This window comes from Myxine glutinosa, chromosome 9, assembly GCF_964187855.1.
Source record: "Myxine glutinosa chromosome 9, kmMyxGlut1.1, whole genome shotgun sequence".
NCBI classification, from domain to species: Eukaryota; Metazoa; Chordata; class Myxini; order Myxiniformes; family Myxinidae; genus Myxine; species Myxine glutinosa.
In genome coordinates, this window is record NC_136269.1 from 70,154,942 (window position 1) to 70,163,083 (window position 8,142).

Below are 8,142 nucleotides of genomic sequence, written 5' to 3' on the forward strand. Positions count from 1 at the left end.
ATTCTAAATGGTAATTCTAAAGTGTAATTCTAAATGGTAATTCTAAAGTGTAATTCTACATGGTAATTCTAAAGAGTAATTCTAAAGTGTAATTCTAAATGGTAATTCTAAATGGTAATTCTAAAGTGTAATTCTACATGGTAATTCTAAAGGGTAATTCTAAAGTGTAATTCTAAATGGTAATTCTAAAGTGTAATTTTAAATGGTAATTCTAAAGTGTAATTCTAAATGGTAATTCTAAAGAGTAATTCTAAAGTGTAATTCTAAATGGTAATTCTAAAGTGTAATTCTACATGGTAATTCTAAAGGGTAATTCTAAAGTGTAATTCTAAATGGTAATTCTAAAGTGTAATTCTACATGGTAATTCTAAAGGGTAATTCTAAAGTGTAATTCTAAATGGTAATTCTAAATGGTAATTCTAAATGGTAATTCTAAAGTGTAATTCTACATGGTAATTCTAAAGGGTAATTCTAAAGTGTAATTCTAAAGGGTAATTCTAAAGTGTAATTCTACATGGTAATTCTAAATGGTAATTCTAAAGTGTAATTCTAAATGGTAATTCTAAAGTGTAATTCTACATGGTAATTCTAAAGGGTAATTCTAAAGTGTAATTCTAAATGGTAATTCTAAAGTGTAATTCTACATGGTAATTCTAAATGGTAATTCTAAAGGGTAATTCTAAATGGTAATTCTAAAGTGTAATTCTACATGGTAATTCTAAAGGGTAATTCTAAATGGTAATTCTAAAGAATAATTCTAAAGTGTAATTCTAAATGGTAATTCTAAAGTGTAATTCTAAATGGTAATTCTAAAGAGTAATTCTAAAGTGTAATTCTAAATGGTAATTCTAAAGTGTAATTCTAAATGGTAATTCTAAAGAGTAATTCTAAAGTGTAATTCTAAAGAGTAATTCTAAAGTGTAATTCTAAATGGTAATTCTAAAGTGTAATTCTACATGGTAATTCTAAAGTGTAATTCTAAATGGTAATTCTAAAGTGTAATTCTACATGGTAATTCTAAAGGGTAATTCTAAAGTGTAATTCTAAATGGTAATTCTAAATGGTAATTCTAAAGTGTAATTCTACATGGTAATTCTAAATGGTAATTCTAAAGGGTAATTCTAAATGGTAATTCTAAAGTGTAATTCTACATGGTAATTCTAAAGGGTAATTCTAAAGTGTAATTCTAAATGGTAATTCTAAAGTGTAATTCTACATGGTAATTCTAAAGGGTAATTCTAAAGTGTAATTCTAAATGGTAATTCTAAATGGTAATTCTAAATGGTAATTCTAAAGTGTAATTCTACATGGTAATTCTAAAGGGTAATTCTAAAGTGTAATTCTAAATGGTAATTCTAAAGTGTAATTCTAAATGGTAATTCTACATGGTAATTCTAAAGTGTAATTCTAAAGTGTAATTCTAAAGGGTAATTCTAAAGTGTAATTCTAAATGGTAATTCTAAATGGTAATTCGAAATGGTAATTCTAAAGTGTAATTCTACATGGTAATTCTAAAGTGTAATTCTAAAGGGTAATTCTAAATGGTAATTCTAAATGGTAATTCTAAAGTGTAATTCTAAATGGTAATTCTAAATGGTAATTCTAAAGTGTAATTCTACATGGTAATTCTAAAGGGTAATTCTAAATGGTAATTCTAAAGTGTAATTCTAAATGGTAATTCTAAAGTGTAATTCTAAAGGGTAATTCTACATGGTAATTCTAAATGGTAATTCTAAAGAGTAATTCTACATGGTAATTCTAAATGGTAATTCTAAAGTGTAATTCTTCATGGTAATTCTAAATGGTAATTCTAAAGTGTAATTCTACATGGTAATTCTAAATGGTAATTCTAAAGTGTAATTCTACATGGTAATTCTAAATGGTAATTCTAAAGAGTAATTCTAAAGTGTAATTCTAAATGGTAATTCTAAATGGTAATTCTAAAGTGTAATTCTACATGGTAATTCTAAAGGGTAATTCTAAATGGTAATTCTAAAGTGTAATTCTAAATGGTAATTCTAAAGTGTAATTCTAAAGGGTAATTCTAAATGGTAATTCTAAAGAGTAATTCTAAAGTGTAATTCTAAATGGTAATTCTAAATGGTAATTCTAAAGTGTAATTCTACATGGTAATTCTAAAGGGTAATTCTAAAGGGTAATTCTAAAGCAGCAGTCGGCAACCTTAGGTACGCGTGCCACCATTGGCACGCGGCAGCATAATCATTGGCACACTGGCAAAAGCAGTGCCCTCTCCGCTGGATGCCAAATCACCGCTTGAACAGCCATTGGCTGTTGCGCGTGTTGCACTATAACAGTATTCCGGTGTGATGGTGCAGGGTGATGAGGTAGATGGATCAGAACAGAGTCGCCATTCCAATTCCAAATTCTTTTTCTGGAATAATAATCAAAGGTGCACAACATGAGATGCCGGCCTGGCGCATTCAAACACAATATTCGCGGCAACCGGATGTGATGTAAGAGCAGTGGTGTTGTTCACAGCAGATGGTCCGAGGCTGCATCTCCACTCATTATTATTATTCGGACTGGTTTCTGAGTTTTAATATTAATCTCATCATTATTCTGAATTGTATAATAATCGCAGATATAAAACAGGAGATGCAGGCTTGGTGCCCTCCGATATGCCGTTCGTGGCAACTTGAGGTGGTGTAAGAGCGACTGTGCAGTTAACACCCGGTGGTCGGCGGTTGCATCTCCACTCTTTGTTATCATTCAGGCTGCCTTCTGCGTTTTAATATTAATCTCGTCATTATTTTGAGTTTTTTTTATGGGGTGGTAGTAATGAAAATGGGGCTAGTAGTTTTTCTCTTAACACGCGGCCTGTCTTATTTAGTTTGATTGGCGGTACGGCCTCCCGCTCACATTTCCCACAGGAATTGCAGTGAAGCGGTTCAGGTTCGGTAGATGATGGCAACCCCGCTAGCTAAGAAAGCTGAAGTAAAGGTTCGGGCATTCCAGCCCTCATGGACAGAAGAGTGGGGTTTTGTTTTTCAGAAGGACCGGGCTGTGTGTACTTTATGTTTTGAAAATGTTTGTAGAACGTCGAGTGTAAAGCGCCATTTTGAGACGAAGCACGAGAAAACTTTCAAAGATCAGGCAAACAAGGCAGAATCCATCAAACGTGCCGTGTCCAGGTACGGGAAGCAAGCCAACACCCTCAAAATCTTTGCCATTGCTAAAAACCATGCGACTGAAGCAAGCTATCGCATTGCTCATTGTATTGCGAAACGCGGAAAGCCATTCACGGATGGCGAGTATATTAAGGAGGCTTTTCTCTGTCGCTCAGAGGTTCTGTTTGAAGGCTTACCAAACAGAGACAATCAAATCAAGAATAAAAGATATTCCCATGTCAGCTAGAAGTGTTGAGCGACGCATCGAATAAATGGCAGAAAATGTCAGCGCGCAGCAAATAGCTGGGTTAAAAGATGCTGTGGTATTTAGCATTGCACTTGACGAGAGCGTGGACGTGAATGACATACCACGTTTGGCAGTCATGGCAAGATACTGTGATTGGACCGTAAGAGAGGAACTCTGCTGCTTAAAGCCAATGTCTGACACAACAAAAGGTGAGGACATAGCCAAGATGTTTATGGAACATTTTGAGGAGCGAGGGATTGACATCAGGAAGATTTTTGCAGTGACAACAGATGGTACCCCCGTCATGTTCGGGAAACAGAGGGGAGCTGTCCGATTAATTGACGAAAAAGTCGGTCACCCCATCATGAAACTCCACTGCATAATACACCAAGAAAGCCTCTGTGCAAAGATGTCAAATTCAGATCTTAATGAGGTTATGGCTACGGTAGTAAAGGTTATCAACTTCATCGTCAAGCGGTCTGCTCTGACACACCGACAGTTCCAGTCCCTGCTCGAGGAAATGGACTGCACATACATAGATATCCCTCTCCACTCAGCGGTTAGGTGGCGAAGCTGCGGAAAAGTTTTGGAGCGGTTTGTCATTTGCTTTGATGCCATCAAGGCCTTCCTGGCTGAAAAGGGCCAAAACTACCCAGAACTCGAGGACGAGAAGTGGGTTGTGAAACTTATGTTTCTCACGGATATTACGGGACACCCCAACGAGCTCAATCTCCGACTGCAAGGTGCAGGGCAAACTGTTTTGGACATGTTCAACACATGGACGGCTTTTGTCGGCAAGCTAGCAATCTTTTCAAGCGATGTTGCTACCTCCACTTTCCGCTACTTCAGACACGTAAGGGAGCTGTCCTCGCAGCACAGCATCAGCACCGCTGAAATATGCAAATACATGAGCGAGCTTGAGTCGGAGTTCACAACACGATTTGGGGACTTTCAGAAGTATGGACCCATGTTCTCTTTCTTGATCAAGCCAGACAGCTTTGATGGACACGAATTGGATTTATCTCTGATAGACTGGTTGGATACACAGGACATGGAAATGCAGCTGATTGAGCTGAAGAGTTCAACACTGTGGGTGACTAAGTTTGCAGAGCTACGGAAACGACTAGAAACCACGGCAGTGCAAGATCACGGAACCTGCATCTTCACCTGCTGGACATCTGTGCCGGAGAAGTTCAGCTGTCTCCGGAACGTTGCACTGGCTTTGCTGTCAGTCTTCGGGTCAACGTACCTCTGTGAGCAGATATTCTCACACATGAAGAACGTGCTCAGCCCCTCCCGCAGTCGTTTGACAACCGGCAACTCCGAAGCATGTGTGCAACTTAAAGTGACCAACTACAACCCCCAGATAATGGAGCTCAGCAAAGGAAAGCAGGGCCAGGGATCACACTGACTGGTAGGCATCTGTTTATTTGTGGTACTGTTACATATTTATGTGAATTACTATTCAGGTCTTTGCTTATCAATGTGTAGTCGATTAAGGGTTGTTGTGGTTGGAGGGTCAGGAGCCCTTCTGGGAAAAGAGACCGGAAACGGTAGAAGAAAGACACGAGGTGAAGAGAAGCGACGAGGATTCTTCTTCTTCCTCGCCCCGCTCCGACGAAAGGTGGGATCGATCTTGAGCCGCGTGGAAAAGCGGCGTTCCCAAGCCCGTCTGGCGAGAGGAGTTACCGGGACGTGTACCTACCCGGTGGACACGTCAAGTTGCCGTGGGGCCGTGCACCGACCCAGCGTCTGCCACCGTTCGCGGCACCGTCTACAAAGATGCGTACGGGTCGCACGTTGGGGCCTAACACGCGTTGCAAGCGGCGTGTGGCTTTTGCTTGCTTTACAGTACCCGCTTCGCGTGGCCACGAGGGGGCTGCAGCCGTGGTTCCCGGTACGATACATGCCCGGTGGAAACACGTCCACCCGGGGTTCGTTCAACCGCCCGAGTGCGGCGAAGCCGACCATCATCTTGGTCAGGAGGGGCCCAGAGACATTGTGAGGGACAGAGACCAAAGGGGGTCGTGAGTACAAAAGGGGACACACATATATAAGATGGCCATCTTAATCATCTAGGGGATTGATTGTGGATTGTGAATTGTTGATGGTGGATTGCTCGGGGAAAATATCCTTGATTGTAGCATTGAAATTGTATGGTAACATTACCCTTGAAATATATCATTGAAACTCAGTTTTCTCTTGGGTGGAATTCATATGGATTGCGTGGCGAAAGCGCATATATGATACAACTTTCTGGCGAAGTTCCTCTCACGGTCCGGGGGTCACCGAGACCAGGTAGTCACCGAGGGGACCACGTAACAGTACACATGAGTTTGTATATGTAGCTGTTTGTCCATCTCTTTTTTTCCAACTCAGATGTGGATGTTTTCATGAGGATGGCAGCATTCATGTATAGTACTGGTATTACTGTTTGATACAGTTTATTCTCCCTTTTTGACATTTGTTCCCAATGCAATACTTTGTAAATGAGATACTGAAAGCAGTGTTTTGAAATGGGGTCCGTGAATATAATTTGTAACATCATGGGGGACAAATTTTACAATGATAAATTGATCATTACAATGTCCTGATTATGAGATAAATGTTTCTTTAAAATGTTGTTGCTATGCATGTGGCCTACATGGAATGGATGTTGTTGCTATGCATGTAGCCTATATGGATGGAATAAAATTCCATGTCTGTTGGAAATATTTTTTGGATGTGGTGTCATAATTAAAGTTAATGTTAAACTTAATGTTGATATGGCACACTAATTAACAAGAACATTTTAAACTGGCACTTCATGTCAAAAAGGTTGCTGACCCCTGGTCTAGAGGGTACTTCTGAAGGGTGATTCTAAAGTGTAATTCTAAAGCGTAATTCTAAAGGGTAATTCTAAAGGGTAATTCTGAAGGGTAATTCTAAAGGGTAATTCTAAAGGGTAATTCTGAAGGGTAATTCTGAAGGGTAATTCTAAAGGGTAATTCTAAAGGGTAATTCTACATGGTAATTCTGAAGAGTAATTCTACATGGTAATTCTAAAGGGTAATTCCAAAGTGTAATTCTACATGGTAATTCTAAAGTGTAATTCTACATGGTAATTCTGAAGGGTAATAATAAAGGGTAATTCTAAAGTGTAATTCTACATGGTAATTCTAAAGTGTAATTCTACATGGTAATTCTAAAGGGTAATTCTAAAGTGTAATTCTACATGGTAATTCTGAAGGGTAATAATAAAGGGTAATTCTAAAGTGTAATTCTAAAGTGTAATTCTAAAGTGTAATTCTGAGGGGTAATTCTAAAGGGTAATTCTAAAGGGTAATTCTAAAGTGTAATTCCAAAGTGTAATTATAAAGGGTAATTCTAAAGTGTAATTCTAAAGTGTAATTCTGAGGGGTAATTCTAAAGGGTAATTCTAAAGGGTAATTCTAAATGGTAATTCTAAAGTGTAATTCTACATGGTAATTCTAAATGGTAATTCTAAATGGTAATTCTAAATGGTAATTCTAAAGGGTAATTCTAAAGGGTAATTCTAAAGGGTAATTCTAAAGTGTAATTCTAAAGTGTAATTCTGAGGGGTAATTCTAAAGGGTAATTCTAAAGGGTAATTCTAAATGGTAATTCTAAAGTGTAATTCTACATGGTAATTCTAAATGGTAATTCTAAATGGTAATTCTAAATGGTAATTCTAAAGGGTAATTCTAAAGGGTAATTCTAAAGGGTAATTCTAAAGGGTAATTCTACATGGTAATTCTAAATGGTAATTCTAAATGGTAATTCTAAATGGTAATTCTAAAGGGTAATTATAATGTGTAATTCTAAATGGTAATTCCAAAGTGTAATTCTACATGGTAATTCTAAATGGTAATTCTAAATGGTATTAATAAAGGGTAATTCTCATGTGCAATTCCAAATGGTAATTATAAAGTGTAATTCTACAAGGTAATTCTGAAGGGTAACAAGCGGTACGCCTCGGTCCCCCGTCGGTGAAGTGATGTGAGTTGACAAAGTGGAAGACGCAAGGCGGCCATCTTGAATTTTGACGTGGTGACCCAATTTTCAATAGCATTCTTCCTTATGCCTAGATACACCCACACACCAGATTATAAGTTGGTACTTCGCTTATTTTTCAGGATATGCCGCTCACAAGTTTCAGACGTACATAGCGGCGGCCATCTTGGATTTTGACGTGGCGACCCAATTTTCAATGGCGTTCTTCCTTATGTGTAGATACACCCACACACCAGATTAGAAGTTAGTAGTTCGTTTATTTTTCAAGATATTTCACTCACAAGGTTCAGACATATACATATGGTGGCGGCCATCTTGGATTTTGACGTGGCGACCCAATTTTCAATGGCGTTTTTCCTTATGCCGAGATACACCCACACACCAGATTAAAAGTTGGTATTTCGCTTATTTTTCAAGATATTCCACTCACAAGTTTCAGACATACATGGCGGTGGCCATCTTGGATTTTGACGTGGGTTGCACCCACACACCGAATTAGAATTCGATCCTTCGCTTACGCACGCTAGCACGGACGCACACATGCACGGATGGACGGACGCACAGACGGACGCACGGACGGACGCACACACGGACGGAGGGGAAAACCATAGTCCCCCTTTCGCTCCGCGGTGGGACGGGGGACAATAATAAAGGGTAATTCTAATGTGTAATTCCACATGATAATTCTAAATGGTAATTCCAAAGGGTATTAATAAACGGTAATGCTAATGTGTAATTCTAAATGGTAATTCC

At 38.5% G+C, this 8,142-nt stretch overlaps 1 protein-coding gene across 1 annotated transcript; it reads left to right on the forward strand.

Moving 5' to 3' along the window:
- Positions 1-3,400: 3,400 nt before the first annotated feature.
- LOC144893723 (general transcription factor II-I repeat domain-containing protein 2-like) lies at positions 3,401-4,786 on the forward strand. The gene has a single exon (XM_078785101.1). The coding sequence runs from the start codon at positions 3,401-3,403 to the stop codon at positions 4,784-4,786; it is 1,386 nt and encodes a 461-aa protein (XP_078641227.1).
- The last annotated feature ends 3,356 nt before the right edge of the window (positions 4,787-8,142 follow it).

Bases quoted from the DNA above. Each gene is read 5' to 3' on its own strand.
- LOC144893723 (XM_078785101.1), top strand. From the start codon at position 3,401: ATGGCAGAAAATGTCAGCGCGCAGCAAATAGCTGGGTTAAAAGATGCT.